This window comes from Eptatretus burgeri, chromosome 4, assembly GCF_056783735.1.
Source record: "Eptatretus burgeri isolate ZD-2024b chromosome 4, Ebu_testis_v1, whole genome shotgun sequence".
NCBI lineage: Eukaryota > Metazoa > Chordata > Myxini > Myxiniformes > Myxinidae > Eptatretus > Eptatretus burgeri.
This window is the reverse complement of record NC_140964.1, coordinates 19,027,021-19,054,723: the sequence shown is the minus strand read 5'-3', so window position 1 is coordinate 19,054,723 and position 27,703 is coordinate 19,027,021. Positions and strand designations below refer to the sequence as shown.

Sequence of the window (27,703 nt, the reverse complement as noted above, 5' to 3'; positions counted from 1 at the left end):
CATACAGAATTTTTTTTATGATAATTTTGACGCCATAGGTCACGTGGGGTGGCAGCCGTGTTGGAAAAACGGGAAAACTTTGGACCTCTGTGTCTCCGAAACCACACCATGGAAAAAATTGAAACTTGGCATCTGGCAACTACTCTTCATTCTGAATAAGGTTGATATCACTTTGATGTCATCGGTGAAGTGGTATACCGATGAAAATTCGACATGAAGAACACTTCATCCCATCAGTATGAAAGTTTTTGTGGTTGATCGAGGGAAAGTTGTGAACACAGAAAAAATTATCACATCATCCGTCACATAGCAGCCTTTTGTTAAAAAAAAACAATGGGAAAAAATTCTTCTCCAGAACTGCTTTAAAGATCAAAGTGAAACTGCACCCAAATGATCAATTTGCCATGCTGAATTAAGTTTGATAACTCTGATGTCATAGGTCACATGGTCTCACAGCCATCTTGGATTTACCCCAAAAACCTCCAAAAATCTCTTTCTTCAGGAAGGCTGGACTGATTGAGGGGAAACATCACAGACCTGTTCACCATGAGTTGGGGATACGAGGGTGATAAAGAATATATAATTGATGTGACATGGTTTGGCGGCCATATTGGATTCAAGAAAATGTTAAATAATGTTTTCTCTGGAACTGCTTATCTGATCGAACAAAAATTTTCCAAGTATCATCTGACATTCTAGCTGCATACAGTGTGAAAATGATGATGTCATCGGTCACGCGCTGTGGCAGCCATATTGGATCAAAACAAAACTTCACACGTGTAATCCTTTACTCAATCCTGACAGAGTCCAAATTTTCAATGCCATAGGTCACGTGGTTTGGCAGGCATGTTCGTTTGAAAACCAAAAATTAAAAAACCTTTTTCTCCAAAACTGCTTTACAGATCAATGCGAAACGTATTGCGTTACATGGAGCAAGGGCAGTGGATCTCACCTGCAAAGATTCACATCGATTGCTTTCACAGTTTCCAAAATATAATTGAAAAAATATTTTCCTTGAAACCAATGTGGCTGCCACACCACCTGACTGATGACGTCGTTTTATAGTCAAATGTCTGCAGCAAGCGCAGTGGATCATAACTGCAAAGTATAGTATTGATGGGTTAAATGGTTTCAGAGAAATAATTGTTTAATTATTTCCTTAAAACTAACGTGGCTGCCACATCATGTGACTGATGAAGTCATTGTCAAATAAAATATTTGCAGCAACAGTCATGGATAATCACTGCAAAGCCTCCCATCAAAAGGCTAAGCGGTTTTAGAGAATTTTTTTTTCAACATGATCGACTCGACATAGGGAATATTTGTTGAAAATTTTAACATCATCAGTCACGTGGTCTCGCAGCCATGTTGGACAAAAAAACCTTCTCCAATCAACGCGAAACTCCAAAGACGTGATCGGCCACCCATTCTGAATTTGATTTGATGAAGAGGACATCGTGGGTCAGGTGTCAGATCGAAGCGGAGTTGTATCGATGCGAGGCGGCGTGCTTTTGTTTTTCGCCATAGACACGACAACTCATGTTGAATGTTTTTGTGATAACTATGTCATCACAGGACGTCATGTGGTGTGGCAGCCATTTTGGAAAAAAGAAAAACTTTGGACCTTTGTAACTCCAAAACTGCTCCATGTTCATCATTGAAACTTGGCACATGTGAAGTACAACCCAAGAGAAACAAGTGTGATTTTTGATTATGTCATACTTGACTTCTTTATGACATCATAATTGCATTTGTCAAATGCTTTATCCGATCAGCATGAAAGTTTTTGAGGGTTATCTTGGGCTAAATTGTAATAGGCAAAAAAAATTGATGTCGTCATTGTCACGTGGTTCGGCAGCCATATTGTTTTTAACATAAAACCTTCAAAAATCTACTTCTCTGTCATGGCTGAACATATCGAGGAAAAACATTGCAGGTATGATCACATATGCATGAGGAACAAAACGTTTTCTACCTATGACATCATAGGTCACATGGTTTGGCAGCTATGATTTTATTGAAGAATGAATGTTTTAAAATCTTCTTCTCCAGAACGGCTTGACAGATCGAGGGGAAACTTCACTTTTGTGTTCCCCAAGCCTTGGGGATACTGGAGTGTTCACGGATAATTAATAGGTCACATTGTCTGGCAGCCATATTGGTTTGAGCGAAATTCTTTTAAAAAATCTTTCTTGAACCGCTTCATCAATTGATGTGAAACGTCACAGTTATGATCTCGTAGACATGTGGAATATATATATTTAAATTTAAACCTGATCTGATGCATGGTCTAGCAGATATAATTAGTTAATATTTCTCATCTGGGTTCAAGGATTTAAATGAAACTTGGTGCAAGTATGTATAATGATGTAATAATGTGGGAGGAGGCATACCGGTGACGTCAAAGGTTGTTCTAGTTTTTTTTTTCTTCTGGTTTTGCAGTCATTTCCATTGTACCACACGAGAGTCAATGTAAATAAATGGCAGGCTGAGGGTAACATTGAATGGGTTATGTCACCATCGGGAAATTGCCGCTCTTTCCAATTCTGATCACTATTTTAAGGATAATTTCCATTAATTGATTCAATTTTTTTTTTTACTGATTAACTGAATATGATATGCTGAAACTTCGATTCTTGTTTGATGGATTTTGTATTGTCACACATTTGGCAGGCAGGTCACAAGGGGCTTCTCAGACCTTCTCTTCCCAACCTTTGTCCCCTGAACCCGAGGAGCCGCAGTGGCACGATGGGTTGCTAAGCAACGACGGACACTGTCTGAGATGATTATTTTTTGGTGGGGTCCTCGTATCCAATTCCTGCGTTGCTTTACTGGCAAATTTATCCCCCCTGATGGGGAACCGTGCTCTCGATGCCTCACTCTTATAAATCGGGAACGTCTGAGCGATACCACAAGTGGGACGTCAGCTTGTCACTGACCGTAGCGAATGGCAGGGGAAAACTCCCATTCACTATTTACGCACGAGTATTGAACCAACAGAGAAAGACAGTAGGGCAGTTTGAAATGTTTATTTCCTGTGAGCTTGAGCAAAGGACATGTATTTTCAGCCTAAACTCTTATTTACAAAGCAAAAGCAGTGTCACAGAGAAAGTTCTTGCCCTAAAACAAACAAATCCCTTAGTCATTCATCTTTCCACAAATCTACACATCTTACCTACACATACAGGTGCTTCAATCATTCCGAGAGAAGGAGAGAAGAAAGGTTGATAGACAGAGTCACAAAGTAGGTGAAGTAGAGTGTCGACCCTGGTCTCAACTTTATGTGAGTCAGTCGGCTCATGTGCAATGGACAAGGTGTATGGTGCATGTGATTGAGAAGTTCAAGTGGAAGGTGTGGTGTATGTTTGGTGCGTGTAATGCGAGCTCTGAAAATCACTTGTGGGCTTGGTTGATACTCCACAACAGTGCGAGTGAATGAGGTGTGTGCGCTGAAAAATGCAAAGATATAAGTTGTGTGTGTAAAAGACGTGTAAGGAGAGAAGTCAGTTCTGAGGAGAGATTTGGTCAGGGAGGAAGTTCCCAGCTCCAATCTCATTCTGCCTGGTGCTTCTCAATGTTGCCTTCCCGAAGAACCTGGCATGGTTCACCTTGACTCTTTGAACTGACACTCTGAACGGGTGTTCGTAAATGACGCTCAGAACTGCTACTCTCTGGACTCAACTCGACTCCCTCGACTTTCCTCTCTTGCTCAGAACTCGTTATGACCCTCTTCTCTTGCTCAGAACTAACTCATTCACGATATGAACTGCGCTGCGTCTTCGCTGCGAAGACCTTATTGTCTTCACCTCTGGCGCCACTCACTCCTGCTTTTCGGCATCCCGCCATGCTGATTGGCTGGCTCGCTGTGATCCAGCTATTGTGATTAATCTCTGAAGCACAATTGGCAGGTCTGCCGGTTTGTTCGGTGAAGCGATGAGGGCAGGGCGAGCGGAAGGCCCCGGACAGTGCGTCCCGCTGTGACTGAAACCTCGCTTAAGCGATCGAAGCACTGGAATACCGCTTTGATGGTTGAAGCGCTGGTGAATTGGATTTATGTTGGACCAGTCTTTTGAGAATGTGGTTTGAAAGTGAAGTTTGAGAATGGACGATGAGAATGAGAGAAAGGATGGAGTTTGAGAATGAGGGAAGAGACAATGGGGTAACTCGAACTACACTAACAATGCATCTTTCCCTTCCACTGATACGAGGGGACAGGTAATCTATCCAAACAGAATACACCGGATATATCTAAACTCCAACTTTCCTTGAGGCGTTGAATGTAACTCCTCGGGGTCTCCTAAAACCGCAAAAATATATTTTATTTCATTATAAATTTGAAAGAAAAGGAGATGTAACCCCTCTCCCGTGTTCGTGTTACTGCACAAGCTGCCACATTTGCCGAGGTTCTTTGTGGTATCGGCACGTGTGGTTGTCAGTTAACAGGTATAAACATAAAGGTAGCTAGTGTCCCATGGGTCTGCATTTTCCCTCATTTTCTCCTCCCTATTATCTTCACATAACCCCACCTCCGAACTCCTTACTTGAAGAGACCATGCCACAAATGGCTTAGTCATTCAGTGCAGAGGGCATGGTAGCTGGGGTGTCTGAGGGTGGGGAATATATGGAAGAGTGGGAGAGATTTGTATTATAGCTGTTCACCCACCATCTCAGATCGCCCCCAATCCAAAACCATGATATTTTCTAACCTTGTTTACCCCACCCCTTCCACTCAACCCCAATTCTCCCTCATTCAAAATTTCCAGTTTTCCCTCTGCAGAGTTTCCTTCTGTATCCATCTTGTCCACCATATCCATCCTCTCCTGCCCCCTATTCCTCTCCATTCCCATTGTTTGTCCTGGTCTACCTCAATCTTGGCCTTCAACTCTGCTGTTGGTGTTTTCCCCCTCTTTCTCTTCTGCTCCTTTTGTCCTGTTGCATCCTGATTCGTTCAGTGTTCAAATACGAGCTCTCCAACGAGTCTTGACTTTGTATTAAAAAAAGAAAAGAAAAAAAAAAGATATAGGTTGGTGCAAGTGTGAGCAAGAGGTTTGGGGACCCAGAGACCAATCGTGATATTTGAAGTGTCCTTGCTCCAGCGCCCAAGCACCTAACACAGGACCCGCCTGGTGCCGTTATCGCCCATAAGCCGACTGTTCTCTCCTTCCTTATGTCTCCATTAATTTGATCCTGCCTGCAGGTTTCGTTGTTTATTTTTTCTTCCCACATCCCCCAGTATCGCTTGTTGCCCAGGTCCAGGTTGTCCAACCCCAAAAAGTTTTCAAAAATATTTCATCCAACGCACTTTACAATTTGTGTTATTTTGGAATATTGTTGCATTGACTTTTCTTGACGGAGCTCGCCATTCACAAGGCCAAAGGCTGCTCTTCGTAGGAGCTGCAGACTATTTCCTACTTCAAGGATGTCGCATCATTGCTGCGCGTTATGTGCTGTGCATATGAAGCATTACAGATTTTTACTTTTCCCTTTGTGTTCAGCAAGAGCGAATCTCATGTATCATTGTTTCATCAAGTGTCGAAACTTGTATTTTCTGCTCATCACTCAACAAACTCAATGTCAGGAGTTCCTGTCAAGACAGGCTCAACGACTTGATTTATCCGATGCCCAAATAGAGAACGCATTGAGAAATGGCATTCATGCCCAATTTTGGAATGGCACACTCTGTATACATTTGATAAACAAGGTAGAATGGCACACTCCGGAGCACCTGCGACATCCATTTAGGCTTTATGAAACGGGCACATCGGGAACGCACTTCACTGTGCTTCATCTTTCCCTTATTTCCACCCCCAGGCTCTTACCTGGGACAGTGGGCAAGTGGGATGCGACATGGCTACGGGATTCGTCTCAGCGTCCCTTACGGCATAGCCTCGGCTTCTCGTTCTCCACTCCATACATCTCTGGCATCTCTGCGCAGTGACAATGCAACCAACGGCTCTCTAATCACTTCAGCATCCCGTCCTGCTTCTCGTGGTGGATTTGTACTCACCGCAACCCAGCAGCGGAAACAGCAACCAAGCAGCGACACTGAGCTCTTGGGAAACAGAGCCGGTGGCAAAAGAGCAGCATCGCGTCTTTTCCGGCGTGGGTCACTCCTCGGAAACCTGAAGTTACGAAGATCGGAATCAAAGGCATCTTTATCAAGTGAACGCAGCAAGCGAAGTTCATTCAGGAGTGAGGCGGGTTTTAGTGCTGCAAGCAGCGATGTTGCATCACTTGCCATCAGCTTGGGAGATACAGAGACAGAGGCCTATGATTCAGAGGTGAGCATTGAATGTGAGAATAGGAAAAAGAGGAAGAAGTAATGTACAGTGAAGTGGGGCTCTTCAATTATTGTACTGCTTCATCACTTTTGGCCTTTATTAAATACACATTTGATAAACGAGGTACAACAGCAGAAGTGTCTTTCTGGGTTGGTGTTTTTCTCCACATTATTTTGATGTGCTTGTGGAAAAGAGGACCTTGTTTATCATAATTGAGAGTGTTAGAATCTGAATTGAACCCGATTTCCTTAGAGTTCCTCGTAGTTATGAAACCGAACGACCAAAAGCATTTGGCATCATTCACTTAGTGCCCCTGAGGAGATGCAAATGCTGCAACATGAAAGTTTTCATGCTTTGAATGCAAAAGTTTGAATACAGCTATTGCAAAAGTAAACAATAACATTGAGTGAGGCTTGACTTTTAAAAATTATAAGTTGAGCGAAGTCGATGGCGTGCCATCGTAAATATCCATGCTTCCCACCCGAAGCAAAATTGAAAGATTGCACAGTTCCACCAAGTATGACGCATTATCAAATTTTGAGTTCAAATTGTTTTTCTGTTTTGACCCCTGTGACCCCAAGTCCCCACCCCCTGGGGCATGAACCGGATGCCAAATCAAAAAAAATTGTTACATATTTCATGCGTCCGCCAATGTCGATTGCATCTACAACGTTTCATTTAAAAAATGTTTAAAAATGTGCTCGTAATTGCATTTATTGGTATTTGACCTTTTGACCCCCGCCCAAAGGGGGCGGGGCCAAAAATGATACTGCTCTTGCACCTTCGTGACATGTGGTGATCATAACTACCAAAGTTTGGTGAATTTCTGCCCAACCGTTTCGGAGGAGATCGTGTGACAGACGGACAGACAGACGGACAGACGGAGCCGTTTACAATGTCCTCCCCCTTTTTTTGTCAAAAAGCGTGTGATAACAAGTCATTCCCCAATTTTCATCTGATCTCTCCGTTTATTCTTCGTCGCGTCGCGTGCAGTGGCCAAAGAAACCGATCATTTCAGAGCCAACAACGTTTAACGGAAACAGACCGACGACATTGTGCCTTATGGTACTTCTTTGGCATTAAAACCCTGGTATTTCAACTTCATCTCTTGCTGAAAACTAACTGGTTTCATCCCGGGTTGAATACCCTGAGAATCAGATCGAATGATCTGCTGTGCCGTTCCTGTAACGTGAGCAGTGTGTTGCATGGTGGATTTTTACCCTCGCCCAAGGATTTGGAAAGGGCATTGCATTTGGGTCCGTTTGTTTGCTTGTTTGTTTGATTGTCTGTCTGGTTGTTTGTCTACCTAGTTGTTTGTCTGTGTTTGTTTGTCTGTTTGTTTTTTCCGCACAGAAATGTTGTGTTTTTCTCCGCAACCGTTTGTCGGATTGAGACGAAATTTTCATCATTGGTGCAACTGCTCATGTAGAATGTTTTAATAATAATTATGAGGTCATAGGGTACGTGGTGTGGCAACCATATTGGAAAAACAGAAAAAATTTGGACCTCTGTATCTCTGAAAATTTGAGGGTCATCTCAGGATAAAATGGTCCACAAATTTTTTTGATGACGTCATCAGTCGCTTGATTCGGCAGCCATCTATCGATAATTCCAGCAATCTCTAGATGTGTGTGTCTGTGTGTCTGTGACCGCTGTTTCTCGCCAACCACTTGTCCGATCAAATTGAAACTTGCCAGGTATATTGCTGGGGACCTGAGGATGTGCCTTTTCAAGGTTTGATATTAATCGGACAAGTGGTTCCCAAGTTATGGCCATTTATTGACCAAACCAATGACAGGACACGGTGCTATGACGTCACAATTCTTCTTTTTTTGCACGTACGGGCACGCATTAGTATTGTTAATTTTTTATAACCTTCAAAAATCTTCTCTGAAATGCCTGAATAGATCAAGGCGAAACTTTACACATATGACCGCATATCCATGAGGAACAAAAGGGTCACACATATGACATCAAAGGTCACATGGTTTGGCAGCCATATTGGATTTACCCAAAACCCCATAAAAATACACCACTCAAAAGAAGTCCTGGCGAGGGTTTGCAATATCTGATTGCTCTTTTTCATGTTTTATTGTTGTATTCTTTGCAAGTTGAGATTGTTCTTTGCAAGTCACCAAATTGTTCTTGGTGAATTGAGAAATGCTGTAATATTCGTTTATCGATCCCATTGCATGCCGAAATCTTCATGTTCTTTAAATAAGAACATGCAAGGATTAACAATGAACTTTGGTTCAAGAGGAGGCCATTCGCCTCATCCTGCCTGCGCTGCACCAACACCAGGTGCCATCACCCATCCACACACAAGCAACCTTCAAGACCTGCAAATATCCCTGTAGTGGAATTTATTTTTTTGCATAAGACTGAATTTGTTTAAACCTTTTTTCTCTCTTCCATGGCCCTTACATGTCTTTCTCTCTCTTTCATATTCGATCTCCTCCCAACCTCCTTTCCTCTGATCCTCCGCCTCCTACCTTCTTCTCATATTCCCCTCAATTGTGTGTCTTCGCCTCCTTCATTCCATTTCTCAATTTACCCCTTCTCTTCCCTTCAAAGCATATGTCACATGTAGTCTTACTGACAACCAAAGCATTCGCCTCATTTGCCATTCAACGTTGCTGCACACTTGGGATACAAAACTACTATCGCGAATATCGAATATGCCAATTTGTTTTCAAGAAATCCACGTGTTGTTGTTGTTGTTGTTGTTTAAGCTTGCACAAGAACCACAGGAACAATTATGACACCAGCTCCGTGTAAATGATGAGATTCAAATTGATTATTTATGTTGTATGTGCATCATTCCTCCGACAGCACTCTTATTCAACATTGACTTGCCATCTTTACCCTGGCCACCACAGCTGGAGGCAACAGCAACAGAGGCCTATTCTGGAGAGTGGAAGAGTGACAAAAGGGCTGGTTTTGGAGTGTGCCAGCGTTCCGATGGTCTTATATATGAAGGCGAGTGGCTTGCCAACAGACGCCATGGTTACGGGCGCACTACCTATCCTGATGGACGACGGGAGGAGGGAAAATATCGGCAGGGTAGCCTTGCAGCTGGCTGTAGGAAAGGCCTTCTTCCACTCCGGGTTGGAAAGGCCCGTGCCAAAATGGAACGAGCTGTCGAGGCCGCAGGTCGAGCTGCGACTCTAGCGAAGCAGAAGGGTGATATCGGAAACTCCAGGTGAGGGATTGTGATTGCAGTTGTGTTTTGTAGCAATTGCTTATTGTTTTTTCTTCCTCCCTTTGTTTATGGGCTGGCAGGATGGCCTAGAGGTGTGCACCTCACCTCTAAGCTGTCCAGCCTCGTTTGGAATCTTGGCCCAGCTGTAAACTGTCATCCCTGTGTTTCACAGGCAGGATGATTCATCATTGTGTGTGCCATCCCTCAGATGGACACTAAATTGGGTGTCACATCTGTCGGCATTAGTCATGGACATTAAAGATCCCATGGTATCTGTAACTCATGCATCATCATGGCATCATGAATCTCACTGGCATTATGAACAAATTCCAAAATTCCTGTCCTGACTTCCTGTCTCAGAGTGCGACCCATCCAGGATTGTAACCCGAGCCAGGGAAACTGCTTCGGCAGCCCTGACACTGTATTGAGCTTCATTCATGATCTCTCTGTCTCTCTGTCTCTCTGTCTCTGTCTCTCTGTGTCTTCCTCTCTCTCTTCCTCTCTCTCTCCCTTCCTCTGTCTCTCTCTGTCTCTTTCTCTCTCTCTCTCTCTCTCTCTCTCTCTCTCTCTCTCTCTCTCTCTCTCTCTCTCTCTCTCTCTCTCTCTGTCTCTGTCTCTGTCTCTGTCTCTGTCTCTGTCTCTGTCTCTGTCTCTGTCTCTGTCTCTGTCTCTGTCTCTGTCTCTGTCTCTCTCTCTCTCTCTCTTCCTCTCTTCCTCTCTCTCTCTGTCTCTGTCTCTGTCTCTGTCTCTGTCTCTGTCTCTGTCTCTGTCTCTTCCTCTCTCTCTCTTCCTCTCTCTCTCTTCCTCTCTCTCTCTTCCTCTCTTCCTCTCTTCCTCTCTTCCTCTCTTTCTCTCTTTCTCTTTTTCTCTCTTTCTTTCTCTCTTTCTCTCTCTTTCTCTCTCTTTCTCTCTCTCTCTCTCTCTCTCTCTATCTCTCTCTCTCTCTCTCTCTCTCTCTCTCTCTCTCTCTCTCTCTCTCTCTCTCTCTCTCTCTCTCTCTCTCTCTCTCTCTCTCTCTCTCTCTCGTTTATTCCTCATTCTTTTCTGATTTATGATAATTTGCACGATTATTTTTAGTCACACCAGTGGTGTATGTATCATCCAGGTGGGTGAAGTTTCCGAATCATTTGCTGAAAATTTTAGTCTTACTGTATATCGTGACAAGACTCTTTCTCGATGTTATCACAATATATAGAATATATTCCATAGATGTTTGCGAGGTGTGTGTGTGTGTGTGTGTGTGTGTGTGTGTGTGTGTGTGTGTGTGTGTGTGTGTGTGTGTGTGTGTGTGTGTGTGTGTGTGTGTGTGTGTCTGTCTTGGCATTAATTATATAGCAAGACACCTGATTAAACCACCGGGTACGTAAATAATAGACGTACTCAGGTTCCAATGGTATGTAATAAAAACATGTACTCACTTCGCAATACGTGGAGGATGTAATTACTCCTGTCATCGAAGGTGGATGGAGGTTATGTTTTCACCCCTGTTTATGTGTTTGACTGTGAGAAGAATATCTCAAAGTTGTGCATGGATTCGGACTAAATTTGGTGGACAGGTTGGGTGTGTGACAAGGACAATGTGATTCGATTTTGGTGAAGATCCGGATCGGAAAATTTTTAATTTTTCAAGTGATTTTCTACCATTGAGAGATGGCGCCAAAAACAATACATGGCACGGTATTTAAAAAAGTTGTGGATGGGTTGTGACAAAACTTGGTGGATGATTTTGGGACAGTGCATTCAGAAAGTATTCACACCCCTTGACTTTTGTCATATTTTGTTGTGTTACAGTCTGAATTTAAAATGGATTAAATTTATATTTTTTGTCACTGATACACATAAAATACCCCATTATGGCAAAGTAAAAACATGTTTTCAGAAATGTTTACAAATTAATGAAAAATGAAAAGCTGAAATGTCTTGCATCAATAAGTATTCAACCCGATGAGTCTCTCCTTTGTAGAAGCGCCTTTGGCAGCGATTACGGCTTCGAGTCTTCTTCGGTATGTCTGCATCAGCTTTGCACATCTGGATTTAGGGATTTGCTCCCATTCTTCCCTGAAGATATATCGACCAGAATCGATTTTCCAAAGAGTCGGGGAGATCTTTTGTGAAAACCAGAAAAAGCACAGGGGCCCAGAATATGGCCTTGAGGAACTCCAGCTTGGACAAGAAGAAGAGATGAGAGAGAGCCATTATGAGCCATGTGTTGACTGCAACAGGAGAGGAAGTCCACGAGCCATGAGTGGAGATTGCCTTGGATACTATAAGAAGATAATTTTTTGAGCGGTACGGGGTGCCAGACCATTTCAAAAGCATGCAATATGTCTCGGGAAATGGCTCTGATGTCATTTCTGCCATTGAGGACCTCCATCCATTGTAAGGAGAGCAGAAGCAGCATATCCAGGAAAGAGTGACCTGGTCTGAAATGAAATTGATGAACGGAAATCAAGCCATTGGAGAAGAGGAAGCATTTAATGTCTGAAGCGATGATGGATTCCATAACCTTGCTGATGATTGAGTGAAGGCTGATTGGTCTCTTGTTGCAGGGATCTGTTTTTGCACCTTTTTTATGCAGGGCGGTAATGTTTGCTGATTTCCAAGCAGATGGCAGATGACCTTGAGCAAATTAGAGGGTGAATAGAACAGAGAGAGGGTGAGCAAGAGCAGAGGAGCAGGATTTTTGGACACGTGGGCTGATGCCGTCTGGACTGGTTGCAGAATCAGAGTTGAGGTTTGACAGCAAGCTCTCCACCTTATCAGGAAAAAAAGGACACAAGAGTCTAGGAACAGCAGTTTTGAGGGACAGCCTGATTTTGGCAGGGTCTTGGTGGTACCATACGCCTTCCACTTCATAATGATTGTCTTGACTATGATCCAAGGGATATTCAAGGCCTTTGAACTGATTTTTATACCCATCCCCTGATCTGTGCCTTTCCACAACTTTATTCCAGGGGTCTTTTGAAAGCTCCTTGGTGCTCATTGTTGAGTCCTTGCTGTGAAATGCACTACCCAGCAGGGGAAACCTTCAGGCACAGCTGATTTTATTCTGAAATAATCAGAATCACTCCAGTTTGGCACAGGTGGAGGCCAATTAACTTGGTGTGTGATTTTGAAGGTGACTGGTTACACCTGAGCTAATTTACAATTGCTATTACAAGGTGGGTGCACACTTTTCCAACCAAGATATTCTCGTTTTATATTTTCAATTAATCTTCTGAAATTTGTAGAATTTAATTCCAGGCTATAAGGTAAGAAAAGGTGAAAAATTTGAAAGGGGGTGTAGACTTTCTTTAGGCACTGTATATATCATATAGATGGATGATGTGAGAGTCAACTTGGATAAGGCCTGTAATTGTGTTGAACAGTATCACGCAGTCATATTGAGCGCAGAAGTTAAAATAGAAAAATCATTTCACCTCATGTAGAGACGTGGTGGGTCCTCTATCCATCAGTCTGCATATGTGAACTCCTCGGAGGCTCCCAGGTTGAGCCGTTGTTTAATTTCAGGTTTCAATGACTGTAACAATTATCATCATCGTCATTTCTTGCCAACGTTTGTGCATTATCAGAGCTGGCATGATTGTTTCAGTATTTCCATGGCACTGTACCTTAATTCTGCCAAAGTTTTGCCTGTCATTTAAGTCTGAGATTATCAATGCAGTCCATAGTGGTGTTTTCAAAGGAGGCTTTATCGGTCTGTGAGAAGGGCAATCGAATAATAAGTTTTTGAAATACAAACTTTGTCAATAGTCTTGGAGATGAGTGTGAGGAGGAGGTTGAAGTTCTGTGAGTAAGGATTCAAATGGTGAGGATTGAAAATGTTGTTGTGGTTGGGGGAACATGGAATTGCAAGGTATTTTGGGATGGCTCACATGGCACTTGTGGAATCTTCATATTTGGAGAAAGCAGCCAAATATGGGTGAGGTATGAGCAGGAATGCTCTCACAGCTGCTTGGCAGAGGGGCTGAAGGCATGCTTGCAGCATGAGCTGGTGTTCACATGGTTCACTTTATTGTTTGATATCTCATGGTGGACAAATAAATCAGCAGCCGCACAAAGTGAGACTTCAAATAAGAAAACAGATAAGAGTCACTCGGCGAATGGTCTAGGCGGCACATGGGCTGCCACCTAATCAAAGCTATGGTCATAATGGCGGTCTGCGCAAAATGGGCCTTATGCACCGGCACATTGCCATCAGGGAGGCATACACCTTCGGTCAACATCCTTTGGCATTTGTCCTTGATGGTCTGCTACAGTTTTGGCATGAGGCTGCCACAATATGTGATTGCACTCTTGTGGGGAATCCAGTCAATCAGCAGAATTTCCATGACATACCAGAATCTCAAAGCCACAACCTTTCCAGCTTTCGGGTGGGTGTGAAATGTCTTGTTAATACTGTGTTCCATTGCACAGATTCCAATTTAGCGTCAAGATCCCAATGGTGAAACTGCATTTCCACAACATTTACTGGACAAGCTATGAAGTCTGCTGGATTCGAATTGAACAGTTTGAGAAACTTGCAACAGGTCTATCACTTACGATCATGAGTACCTGGCTTTTTGGGACCAATCTTTCCGAGACCTGAGACATGCTCAAATGTTTGTGGAGGATGGTGAAAACAATTCCTGAGCAATTTAAACTTTTGTTGGTATTTTGGTGATCTCAACACAGCAATCCTCCTTGATTAATGAATTAACTTGGGCAGCAGTTTGTGGGTCAGTCGCATTTGCTGTCTGTTCTGACCTGGCATCATCTTCGAGGAACTCGCATCCATGCTTCAAAATCAGCCACCCACCTTCACACTTTTCATTCCTATCATCCTACTTCCATTTTATTTTATCTGCTTAGACCTCTCTCACTGCCCCCAAGCATATCTGCCCCAGATTTGCCTGTCGAAAACTGACCCTGTTCCTTGTAACGCATGGCATGCTTCACAAAACAGTCACAGCACTACTTTGCATTCCAGGAAGTTGCAGCTCTAATAGATGTCACAAGAATATTCTGGAAGCGAAAACACTTGAAAAGACTGTGGTAATCATAAAATCATTTCTGTCACAATCCCATCCTTGTGTTCACACAACAAAGGTGACATGAATTGTCAGAATGGTTTGGTCCGGCTTGTTCTGTTGATCACACATAACTTTCCCATAAAATGTTTCTCAAACAATCTCCCATGATGGAGCTGAGTCTATGGGCCTCTCACTTCACCATTGCAGACAGGTCGGTGGTCTCTCTGTCTTCTATCGTCTCCTTTCTTGTCTTTCACCCTCTGCTCTTTCCGTGCTTTGCCCCCCCCCTCCCCCAGGTTTCTGCAGGGTGCACACGGTCCACCATGTATGAAACAGGTCCTGATGAAACTACCTCAATCCATGGTCACTGCTCACCTCCACTCATTCATTCCTCTTTTTCCCCACTTGTGGAACCAACTTCCACATTCCCTTCAATCTCATTCTTCCCTCCAGGTATTCGAGACAGCTCTCAGATCATCTCCAATCCAAAACCATGATCTTTTCTTCTGTCATTAACCCCACCCCAATCCCTCCTCCTTCCAAATTTCTAGTTTTCCCTCCTGACAGTTTCCGTCTGTATCCATCTTGTCCACCCCATGCAGCCTATCCTGCCCCCCCCAAATTCCTCCCCACACCCATTGTTTATTCAAGTCTCCCTCTATTTTGGCCTTCAACGTTGCTGTTGGTGCTTTCCCCCTCTCTCTGCTGTTCCTTTTGTCCTGTTACGTCCTGATCCATTCAGCATACCAGTTCTTCCACGAGCCTCGACTGTGCACACAAATTAAACAGACAACTCAACAAGGTATGCAAAATGGGGCCTGACTAATAATTTGAACCATAACAACACACCTTAACAGTTACACAGTATACCCCTGATGTGCCTGGTGTTGGCTTCGCGGCTCGGGTGGTTGGCTGAGGATCCTCGGATCCTGAGTTTGAGCCTCTTTGGCTGCTGAATGAACACCAGATGGGGTTGACTCAGCCTGTCATCCTTCCAATGTCGATGAAATGAGTACCAGTGTATTAGTTAGGGGGGCACAGCATCAGTGGCACAGCTGTGCTTCCAATAAATTATATCTACCTGGCAGCCAAGCTTCCAGATGCAAGAACAGAACAGATAGCCCTGATAATGGTGTCTCACTTCATCATTCCGTTATTTTGATTCATTGACACGAGTGCCGGAGCTTTTCGATTTATTCTCCTGATGTCCATAAGACTCGATCATCAGTTCACAATTTTTTTTTTCTCTTTACATTTAATGCAATTGGTCATTACATTGTCACAGATGAATATTGAAAAGCTGCAATATATCGAAAAAGGAAAATTTGGATGATGATGATGTCTTCGAGTGTATAATTACCTTGAGACATGAAGTCTCATGCGAGGGAGTCTCATGAGTGGATGAGGCCAGTGGGCCGACCACGTGCCTCGTGGTTGCAGCAGGTTGACCATCATCTCAAGGAGATGGGGATGGGTCTGGCATCTGCCTGGGGGATGGCCAGACGGAGGCCCCTGGAGTACCGGCGGAAAGTGGACGCAGCGACGCGCTGTTCTGGCACATGCCCCATACGTGACCTGAGACATGAAGTGATTGGTAAATTCTATATTCCACACGGTGAAGCAGAATAAGATGTCATGTTCATACACATTATTGTGAAAGCTCACTCATTTATAATAGGACACCTGGATGCTGAATCCTCAAAGAGACGTCACTGTAGCTAGGCAAGGCATCCCGAGAGAGGCAGTGAGGGAAGAGACAGTCTTTGCTCGAGCTTTCATTATTTTATTTTTCATTTAATTCCCTATCTCTTTCTTACAATTCTATCTTTGGCAGGGTTTAGATCGTTGAGGCGTTGAAATGTTTTTTTTTTTTGTTTTCATTGCTTCAATAAACAATTGTTTTCATTGTTTAAAAAAAAAATATATATATATATAGATATATTTGACTTATTTGGATACCCACACACACACATCTTGGCTGATGGAATAGCTGGGTGACAGAGGGCAGATTAGACAACATACGGACAGTGGGGCAACAGCTGAACAAGCAAGAGAATAACATGCTGATTTATCTGCGCGCACATGCACGCGCCTGTCGTTTGTTATCTTCGGATATTGGTTTCAGAAGGTGGAGCAGAGTCCTCCCAGGGCTCGGGGTATCCACCTCTATTTTGGTAAGACGTCACGATTCATGGACCAAGTTGTGAAGTTTTCTTCTTTGAGTTTTGTTCCGAGGGCTCTTTTCAGGATCGTCACCGAGATTGGACAGCATCCAAGTGCGGTTTGTTTGTTCCCAGGGATGGTTTTTAAGGAATCCGTGAGGTTCTTCTTTATCATTTGCCTTTCTCCAATTATCACTGGGACTATTTTGTTGTTCTTCATCTTCCAAGATATTTTGACTTCATTTTTGAGATCCTGTTATTGGGTCATTTTCTTGATTTCTGCGTTGTTTCGGCCAAAATCGCTGGGTACTGATTGATATCTCAATTAGCAATACCGTCTTTTCTTTTTTTATTACCTTAATACTAAATCCGGTCGCAATGCTTTGTTTTCAATGATCGCTTTCGATTCATGTTTCCATGGGGTTTTTTTTGGTGCTGGGATATTGATTTTTTTTTCAGATGGGCCAGTGGATCACTCCTCATACCTTGTGCTTTTGTGTGTACAGCTTTTCTGACATGAGTTTTTCTTTTTTACATTGCAAAAGAAAGTGATTCATGCCTTCTGTTTCTCCCTTGCAGAACCTGCCCTTGTCCGATTGACTCAGTCCCGCCATTTTGTTGAAGCCATTGTCGAAGAATACTCAATTCCTCTTGCACATTTGAACCATTTATTTAATACTGTTGCAGGCCAGGGACTGGTGGTGAGAACGTCCACGAGGTGGGGGAAGTAACGTCGTCTCCCACCAGACTCCCAGAATTGTAGGCCGTCGCTCACGGATAATTCCGTGACACGGCGGGTCGCTGAACCAACCGTAGACGCCAATACCTCAACCGTGTAGCGAAGGGTCTTCCTGCCAGGTGTAATCAGTTTACCTAATTAACCACGCGGTTTCGACTACCGGGGAACCACGCCCTTGGTACGCCTTGCCTGAACCGGATCACTCTACCAACTACGGTAGAGTACCAATTTCCAACTCCAGATCGGATGCAGCCGAGCGGAACTGCCAAGGACATACCGGCGAAAATGAACAGATGATTGGGGATAAAGACCCGGCGAAAACTCAGATCCGAACCATGCTGGACCAATGAAGGAAAAGATGAAAACGAACTGGGAACATTTCTACAATCATTTATTTACAATAAAGCGAGGAAAAATATGTGACACAGGAAACAGGTTTATTGGGGATGTTATGCAGCGGAAGATGAGAGAAAGATGTAGTGCGACAATTTACAGCAACTTATAAAGCAGACACAGAGCAGACTTGTCGCGAGAATAATGGAGGCAAGATTTAGAAGGTTCGAATAACATGTACAGTTTCGACTTAAATACGGCACCACACACTCGGACAAAATAAACCCAGTTGTATGCAAAGGACCTTTTCAGCCATGGAGGGAGGGAGTTGAGGTCGCAGGTCTCGGTTCCTGAGTTCCGGGGAAAGGAATGCTCCGTGGTGCGGCACCTGGCAATGGTCGTGCAGCTTGGTCCACGGCCGCCCGCGTGGAGACCATGTCAGGGAAGGAGCCCGGGTCGAGCAGAGTGGAGCCCGAGGCGGGGACCAGGGTTTCCAGCTTACTCCCAAGACGACTCACTTTCCAGCTCACCAGACGATTTACTTTCCAGCTCACTCCCTCTCCCTCTCAGCACACCAGACTACGAACCTTCTGACCCCTCAGCTTCCCAACGCTCTTCAACCAACCAACTGTCTCAGCACACTTCATAATTTATAGATCTCCCTCAGCGGGGAGGGGCCTTGGTGAAGCTGACGTCACTGTCCGCCTTGATTGGATGGGGCTTCCATGGGTCCGCCTTTTCTGGGCGTTTCGGCCATACTGGGAAGCCCGCCCACTCCACACGTGCGAACTCGCCAAAAAGGAACCACACAAAGAGGATTTTGCCTCGGACAGCGAGTCGCCGGTTGGGCGAGTAGGAAAACAAGCGTTTGTTCAGCCCATGCGAGAGGAAGGAACTGTGGTTCATAATGGAGGGGATATAAAGATTTATTAATCTAACTAAAAAAAACATCGCAACGCACCCCTTTGATTTCCCACGAAACACAAGGAGGGGTTCTATCTACACATATACTTCATGGAATAACTGACTTCGGGACAACTGTGTGTTTGTATGCGTACGGTTCCAAGAACTGTAACAATACATATGCTTATGGAGAACCAGAGGAGATTCAATAACACAAACAAGCAATATGCCCTATCCTCTGATTCTAATTGTACATGATTTTGAGTTCCTTATATAATAAGCAAAGGTGGGGAGGGTGAGATCATGGAACAATGTCTGGTCATTTTCGAGACAGATACTGCTGAGGCTGAAGTTTTGGGGTGTGGGGAAAAGATTATTCATCGCCTTTTGTCACAGTGGCCACGAGCTGGTCAGCTTGAATTTAAAGGTCTGGGGAACAATTTCCGATCTGAAGTTGATAGGAGTTCAAACAGTCATTTGGATATGACCAAAACACACATTCTATTGAAGCTGCACTCCAGCTTCCAGCCAGACTTTCAGATTCCAATGTAATTATTTATACATGAGAATCCCTTAATATAAATCAGCTAAATAGAATAATGGATAATTCTATTCTCTTGAATAATGATTAAAGATTAATTATTTGGAAGGCCAGTCTGTTTTGGGGAAGAGGGGTATTTTTCTTGGCAGACTGGTCACCTTCAAATACAGTAAAGAGATTTCAGGCTGTTTAATATGTAAATGGAGATATATATATATATATATATATATATATATATATATATATATATATATATATATATATATATATATATATATATATATATATATATATATATATATATATATTGTTACGGGGCCGCACGTCGGCCGCGACCACGACCGCGAGATGGAGCTGCAGAGTCGGCCCGACCGATCGCCCGGAATTCAGATCATACTTCTTCGGAAAACTCTGGTTCGCTTTTTGGACCATGAAGGGTCAATATTTTTACCACGTGGTACAGGGTAATTCACCAATTTTCAAAATACCTAGAGACCATGTGGCGATTTACCGAGTCTCCACACCCTCGACGGCACCCGTACGGAACGAGCTGCTCAGCGTATTCGTTCCGTGTGTGATCCGAGCGGTTTGATCGCCAAGTTCCATCAGTCCCGAATAGCCTGTTATAATGGCCACGGCCTGGCAAACCGTACAACATACAGTATGCGCAGTCAATTAAAGAATAGATGCAAACGAGCTGAAACATTTAACAATCGGGGTATTTATTCACAATTGGGGATGAGGGGTGCACATAAGGGCAGAGCTAAACCGAATATTCCTAAGCACGTATGTATGCAAGGTATGTACAACAACAGCACTTATACAGTTCACTACTTACTATACTGGCGCCACAAACACACATACGCTAACCCAAAGAATCAGACCAATGGTCTTTATTCGGACCTCCAGCAGACAGTCGGGCTGAAGATCAGATTCTGCCTCAGACCTGCCCACCTCGTGTGGTCTTTGAGTTGTTCGGACCGGGCACCAGCGAGGGCGAGCTGAATCCAACCACCTCGAGCCACGATCAGCTTTCCGAGCTCCGGCGGATCACCTTGCGCTCCGGAACATGAGCTGGTGAGACGAGGCCCGATCCTTCTTAGTTCGCTGCGTCGATTCCCCTGAAGAACCACTAACCAAGAAGAGCAAAAGAACCGAACCAGAACAGAGCGAACAACACCCACGAACAAGAACCAAGGAGGACTCAGAAGAACAACAACAACCAATTTCTGTCTCTCTCTTCCCTTCTTATCCCTCTGGGGCGCGGCTCTCTTCCGGCGTGACTCATTCGCCGTCAGTGGAGGCTGTCACATCCCATTTCTTCGAGAACCCCAAGCGAGCCGATTTATGTCCATATTGGGGCATGGAATTCAGTTGTTCAGTGTTGGGTGGGGGCTGTCGCGACCCATTTCTTGGAGTCGTTGTTATCATTGGTGGTGTTGTTATCGTTGGTGTTGTTCAATAAAAGAAAACCTGACTATTAAAATAACTTCACAGTACATTTACATTTATTCACCCATTCGATTAGGGGATGGAAGCTATCTATAAAACACATACTTATCGAAATAACTAAGCGATAGGAACCTGAATGTCTGTGTGCTCATGGCTTCCAGATTCGCAACAATATATATATATATATATATATATATATATATATATATATATATATATATATATATATATATATATATATATATATATATATATATATTGTTGTGGTTACCAGATTCGCAAACCACCATTCAGGTCCCTTAGGTGAGGTATCTCGGTAAGTGCATGTGTAGTTAGGCCCAAACCCGTTGTCTAGTGAGAATACATGTCATTTATACGTGCTGCGACTCTTCAGGATAGCCGTTTTTCTTTTACTATCTTTATTTTGGACCAACCGCCATGATCACAACCACAACATCAACCACCGACCACAACCACCGCTTCACCACAACCGCCACGACCTTTACCGTCACAACTCGCCACCATCGCATCACCGTCATCTCGCGCCACTCATGGGCACCGATGCTGGACTCGTGTAGGGCGCACGTTGAACAGCGTGTACAAAATCACGGATTTTCTGCTTCAAAACGGATCGAAAACGACACACGCCCACTTTTTGCCGTCCAATCGGTGAGCGAGGGCGGGTGGCCCCGCCCCAGGGCGATCGATATATGCAAATTTGTGGATCAAAAAGCCTTCACGCCCACTTTTTCTCGGGCCAATGGGGAGCGAGTTGAAAGGTCAAAGGGAGGGGGTCAAAGGCGAAGTTACGGGGGGATAAAAGGACGGTGTTCGTCAGTCAAAGGAGTCGTAAAAGTCGGAACGAGAGAGTCAGTAAGGAGAGAGTCAGCAGAACGAGAACGAGGAGTAGGAACGGGAGGGTCGGAGAGTCAGCAGGTCGGAACGAGAGAAGGAGCAGAACAAGGTCGGAGAGTCAAGAAGAGGAGAGTCGGAAGCAGAGGGTCAAGACTTCGCGGGCGGTGGAGCTGCTCGTCGTGTGCGTTGGAGTCGGAACGGAGGGGACGGAGCTGTGGAAAGGCGGCGACACCAGACGAGGGGGTGCTCGCGTCGTGCAGGAAGCTGCACCCGAAGGAGGCCGGCAGCGCGACCTGGCCGAGGTGGAGACGCTCGTCGCATATAATAAAGATCCTCTATACCCCGAGCATCAGCAACCCCCTCCTGTTTCCCCCCGCGCTGAGATAGTGCGACCAAGGGGGCCCCGTTCCCACCCCCTGCCAGGCACTGTCCACGGGGCCCGCGGGTTGCGGGGCCATCGCCGCTCCGCGTCTCATCACCAGACGGGTAGGCCCGACCCGGTCTCGGCCCCAGGCCTACCTCATTCTTGAGGGTATTTCTTTTCCTTGGTTTTGGGTATGTGTTGTCGGCGCCGTCTGTGAAGTAGAATTGTATAAGTGTTGCCGTGTGCTCGGTAGTCGGTATTAGCTCTGCACTGTGTTTTCACTTTTATGTTTGCTTTTTGTGTAAATGGAATTGTGTTTTCTTTTTTGTGTGCATTTGGTGGAATTGTATTTGTGTGCTTCCCGTGTGCCGAGAATAAATGTGCTTTATTGTTGAACTGTTCTCCCGCTTCGCTTCGTCTTTTCCTCCATTGAATCCCCATCTTGCTTCACTTAAAGGGTTGGTAGTGGGCTGAGTACGCCCGATAATTAATCGAACCGTCGAGGTCGACGATAACACCGCTCGGTTATTCTGACAGTCGGAACGGGTCGCTTAAGTGGCCCGTGTCCGTCGACCTGCGGCGAGGTGCGATCGCCCGGTCTACCCTCCGCGTGGGTACTTAGGTAGTTCGAATTTGGCGAGCAACCCTATCCCCACGCGGGGGCTGATTGGCTCGATCGCGGTGAGACCGAAGGTCCACCCGTGACTGGTTCCCGGCGTTAGTCCGAGAGGGTCACGACTGGATTGTCCGTCCGGTGGGCGACGTGCTGCGATTCGAGTTACGTGGCCGTCAGCACGCCGGCGGGCGCGACTCGCAACACTGGTGTCAGGAGTGGGATACAAATTCATCGCCCGCCCTCCTCGCGGCACTGGTATCGGAGAACAGGAAAACGGGCTCTCCTGTCTCCGGCTAAATTTACGGGGAATCGGTCCAGGGGGTGAGAGAAGCGACCCCCGATTCCCTCCAAATTACGAGCGATTCAAATTAACCCTTCACGAAAGCAAGATGGCGTCTCAAGGCGGCGGGTGCCGGGTGGATTAGGTATGTGTAATAGTAATGTAGAATCCATGGTCCAGGATGGAATCCCGTGCAGGAAATGTTGATTGTGCAGGAACACGGACTCGCCCAACTGAACCCAGGGCCCGAGGTGGGTGCGGCAGCGGCCGCAGTGTATGACACCTCCCCCCTCTCCACCAAAACCCTTCCCCAACCCTTGCCGAAACGGCTCAGCTGAGTGCATCCAACATGGCCCAGCTATGCGCCATGCTGGCGGCAATGAACGAAAAGATGAATGCGAAAATGATCGAAAAAATGGATGCAAACACAAATGAAATGAAAAACGAAACGAATGAAGTGAAAAAGACGATGGAAGAGAATACACAACAAATAAACAAAAAGAAAGATACAAAAATGAACGGAATGGAAACAAAAATGAAGGAGGAAATGAAAAAGATGACGGGCGAGAAGCCGAACATGGGCCGAAGGCTGTAGGCGGGCATGAAGGCCGTGAACGGGGAGATAAAAATGGCGATTCCACGTGTGGGAGCAAACGAGCTGGGTGGGGGTGCAACGGCTGACAGGCCCGCGGTGGAGGCGGGTAAAAAATAATTCGTGGAACGTGTTGGGCGAGGGTCGTGACGATGACCGAAAGGGAAAAATTAAATGGGGAGACCAAAACGTGTGAGACGAGACACGAGGTGACGACAACAGAAATAATAGTTGAGACAAGGGAGGTAAAGGGTGAAGAGTTGGCAGAGACACGGGAGATGGGAACGATAGAGGGAAGACTACACGATGAAGACGGGGTAAGTGACGCGCACGCACACGGAGGTAGTGGAGGACAATGGGGTTGAGCTCGCGGAGCGTGTGGGGACCCGGTGCGAGCAGCGGGATGGCCTCCTCCAGGAACGAGGGGAGGGAGTATGCCCCCTTGAGGCGAGTCACGACCAGGTGAGTTCGGTCGTGCTTTGCGAGGTTGAGGGGACGAGTGCTGTGGACGGGTGCACGGAGAGCTTGGGGGTGTAGAGGCCCCGGAGACCCTTGTGGGGACACAAATCCCCAGTGTGGTTGTCCCTGTGTGTGTGGTGCAAGGTGTGAGTGCGTCCCCGTGTGTGGAAGCGACCCCGTGTGTGAGTGGTGTGGTGGCGATGGTGCCGGAGTACGTGCTTCCCAGCACGCCGTGTGTGGATGAGGCACGGAGTGTGAGTGAGGCACCGCGGGTTAGTGCCCCCGCGTGTGTGGGTGAGGCACCGTGTGTGGAAGAGACCGCGTGTGTGAGTGTCGCCGTGTGTATGAGTGAGGTACCGCGGGTGAGTGCCCCGCGTGTGTGGATGAGGCACGGTGTGAGAGTAGTGAGGCACGCGTGAGTGAACGGCCGTGTGCAAGGTCGCTGTGTGCAAGGGAGACCGTGTGTGTGAGAGAGCGGTATGAGAGGGAGATGTCGGTTGGCATGCGGGAGCACGCAGCCGCGTCTCCCCGTGTGAATGTGATGGAGTGGACTGTGTGCGTCGTAACACGCAGGTGTGCGTGGGTCGAATGGCGACGACGGCGACATGGGAGGAACGAAAGCCGAGTAGCGGCTGTAGTTGTTTCGAGGACCGTGCCGGGTTCACCCAGCAGTGAGCACGCGGTCCGTGCTGTGCAACGCACGAGACCACCACGTGCTCGCTTGCGAGAGTGAAGTCCCGGTCCGGAAACGCACGCGGTGGATTTGCCGATCCCGCGGACGGACAAAGTTTAGGCAGGTAAATGGATTTGGACCGGACGGGTTCTCCACGCGATCGTGCGTGTTAAGCTCCAACGGGCAGAGCACATGTGTTCGCGTGGGAAATCCCTCGAGACATGGGGCTTGTGTTTTTATTTTTTGCGCACGGTGACGTCATGGCTGCACGTGTGGTTGGAATCCGGCAGGAGGGGTATCTCTGCCGGATGGTCCCGTCCAAGGAGGGACGAGGAACACGTGCAGCTGCATGACGTCACGGGCAGGTGCAAAGTGCGCGAGCTCTGAGTTGCCGCGCAGGTGCTGCGCATGGAAAAAAAAAAAAAAAAAAGCAAGCCTCACTTTCGGGTGTACAGGATTCCTGGGCAAGGGGTGAAAGACCCCCTTACCGGGGCACAGGATGGAAACTAGTTAGGGGGAAGGGTTAGCTTAGTTAGACCGACTTCATGGGGCAGGGGTAAGTCCTCATGGAGTCCGTGGAATGGATTAGTTAGAGGGATTGTAGCCAGATTTAGGTTGGGAAATTGATTAATGAGATGATTTGGAGACAGAGACAGACTTTGGATGTGTAGTGGGGACGTAGTTTAGCTACGTAGTGTTAAAAGGAACGTGCTGTAGTTTAAGGGACGACGTGGGAGCACGAGTTAGTTAGGGGATGCAGAGAGCAGGATGGCAGAGTTCGGTGGTGTGTGTGTTGAAGAGTTGTTGGTGAGTTATGAGGTGGAGGCATGTGCTTGGTGAGTGAGTGAGGCCAGCGGGTCTGTGTGTATGGAGCAAATGGGGAATGCATGGTGCGATGAGTGATTGGGGGGAGGAGTGACTCCCGCCCAAGGGACCCCGGGGTCAGTGTAGAGTGAGTTAGCTGGGTTAGTCAAATTGAAAAATGGAGGTCGTTTTGTTGTTGGTGGGAAAGTAGGCTCGAGACCCGTTTGGAGGGGTGCAGGAGCCCTGTTGACGGGCTTGGGAGCGGGGCTGCGAAAGGTGAGTAGCGCTGAGTGGGTACCCCGGGCACCAGGGTAGTCGGGCGCGGTAGGCCATGGGCCCATGGGGGGTCGGGATAGGAAGTAGTGGGCACGGGTGCGCCCGCTTGGTGCGGGGGCCCGGGCGCCATTAGCCGCGTGGGCAGTGCAGTGGGCACGGGTGACCTCGGAAAGGGGCCCGGGAGGCCGGCCTGCCACGTGTGCGTTTCAGGGGAGGTGCCATGGGGGGCACTCCCGGTGTTAGGGAGCTGGTAGGCTCGGAGGCAGTGTAGTGCCCGGGGTGCCATAGCGGGAGATTCGGCAGAGGGTCGTGCCTGCCAAAGGGAGCCACGTGTCCCAGCCAGGAGACCGTGTGAGGGCACGGAGAGAAAATTGGGGGGCGAGGCCCGAAATTGTGAGGACACCAACACAGGCGACGGGAATCTGGGTTTATAGAACCAATAGTTTAAGCGAGAGGCGCTTGTTGAAAGCCCCGGGGTAGTTTAACAGTTAAATGGATAGGGTAGATTAGGAGATGTACCCCTCCGCACCATCCATCCCCTCGCTGTTGTTGTGGGCCGCTGGACCCACTTGGTGTTAAGATCGCCGAACTCTGGGGAGGCCATTCTGAGGCTTCGTTGGGCCTCGACACAGGACGTTAGCTCTCCCTTATTCCCCTCCGGGAAGGGAACGTAGGGGTTGGGAGTAGGCTAGGTGACAGAATAGGTTAGCCGAACAAGGACGATAAAGGGGGTTAGGGGACGATTTATAGTGGGGAAGTAAAAATAAAAACAATAAAAAAATAAGTTGGGGCTAAATTGGGGTTTGACAAATTAAGGGAGTGGGTATGTACAGTGACAGGCAAAGGCGATAGGTGGGAGGGAGACAGGTAGGTAGGTCCGAGCCCGCCTTCCAAGTGGCCAGCACCACCGCACTCCCTCCACCAACCTCCACTGAACGGCAAAGGCTGGCCAGCTTCATCTGCTGGCTGTGTTACTTCAAGGCCTGTGCCGGCCCACTTGATCGGCAGCTGTTGTGTTGCTGCAAGGCCTGTGCCGGCCCACTTCGTCTGCCGGCTGGCTGTTTTTTTCTTCAAGGCCTGTGCCGGCCAGTTCATCTGCGGGCTGTGTTTGCCTGCAGCGGCCTTCTTCTGCGGGCTGTGTTTGCCTGATCACCTTTGCCATGCCATGCCCACTGCCCCTGTTCACCAGCCCCGTTCAATTTTTGCTTTGCCCCCCCTGTTCATTGCCATGTGCGCCAGGATCGTAAAAGCAACAGTTTGCAAGCTGCAAGAACTGCCCTGTTGGCAGCTACAACACGGGCCTGCAGTGGCGGCCCGTGCACCGTGTTTGTGTCCATGCATCCATTCGTTGTGCTCATTGCGTGTGCCACTTGAGCTGGCACGGAGACTGCGTTGTGCAGCCCATGCACCGTTGTGGTTCACTGAGTTCAGTTCAAAAGGGAAGGCCTTGGACTGCGTGTGAGCAGCCAGCCACGTTCCCTGTCACCTGCATTGTTTGAGTCAGAGACTGCATGCGGGCAGCCTGGCTCCCTGCTAACTGCTTTTCTTTGCAGAGTTCAATGATCCTGGGCCATGGTTTAGTGTAAAATTTGTAAGTTAAGGTTAAGATGTACTGTACATATGAGTGCGCCCCCGGCATGTATGTCTTAGCGCCGGCAATTTTATTTAAGTCGTCCGTGTGAGTGAGTTTGTTTAGGTAGTTACGCAGCCCTCAGGTTATTTATTTTGGGGACACGAATACCATGAATGTCGCACTCAGGGATCCGTAGGTAAAATGTACTAGGGGAAAACTACACATGATGGCACACGAAAATTTGACGACTCGGGACGAGTCTGTAAAAAGGGAAGGGGGTAGTGTTGTGGTTACCAGATTCGCAAACCACCATTCAGGTCCCTTAGGTGAGGTATCTCGGTAAGTGCATGTGTAGTTAGGCCCAAACCCGTTGTCTAGTGAGAATACATGTCATTTTTCGTGCTGCGACTCTTCAGGATAGCCGTTTTTCTTTTACTATCTTTATTTTGGACCAACCGCCATGATCACAACCACAACATCAACCACCGACCACAACCACCGCTTCACCACAACCGCCACGACCTTTACCGTCACAACTCGCCACCATCGCATCACCGTCATCTCGCGCCACTCATGGGCACCGATG

At 46.6% G+C, this 27,703-nt stretch overlaps 1 protein-coding gene across 7 annotated transcripts in view; it reads left to right on the top strand.

Annotated features, from left to right (window-relative positions):
- LOC147027581 (junctophilin-3-like) overlaps nt 1–27,703 on the top strand; it is a 63,372-nt gene that overhangs the window by 19,295 nt on the left and 16,374 nt on the right. For all 7 annotated transcript variants that reach the window (XM_085877093.1, XM_085877095.1, XM_085877092.1 and 4 more), the window contains exons 2-3: nt 5,812–6,281; nt 9,161–9,483. In XM_085877093.1, the coding sequence (XP_085733219.1) occupies nt 5,812–6,281; nt 9,161–9,483 (793 nt within the window). The remainder of the gene's footprint in view (nt 1–5,811; nt 6,282–9,160; nt 9,484–27,703) is intronic.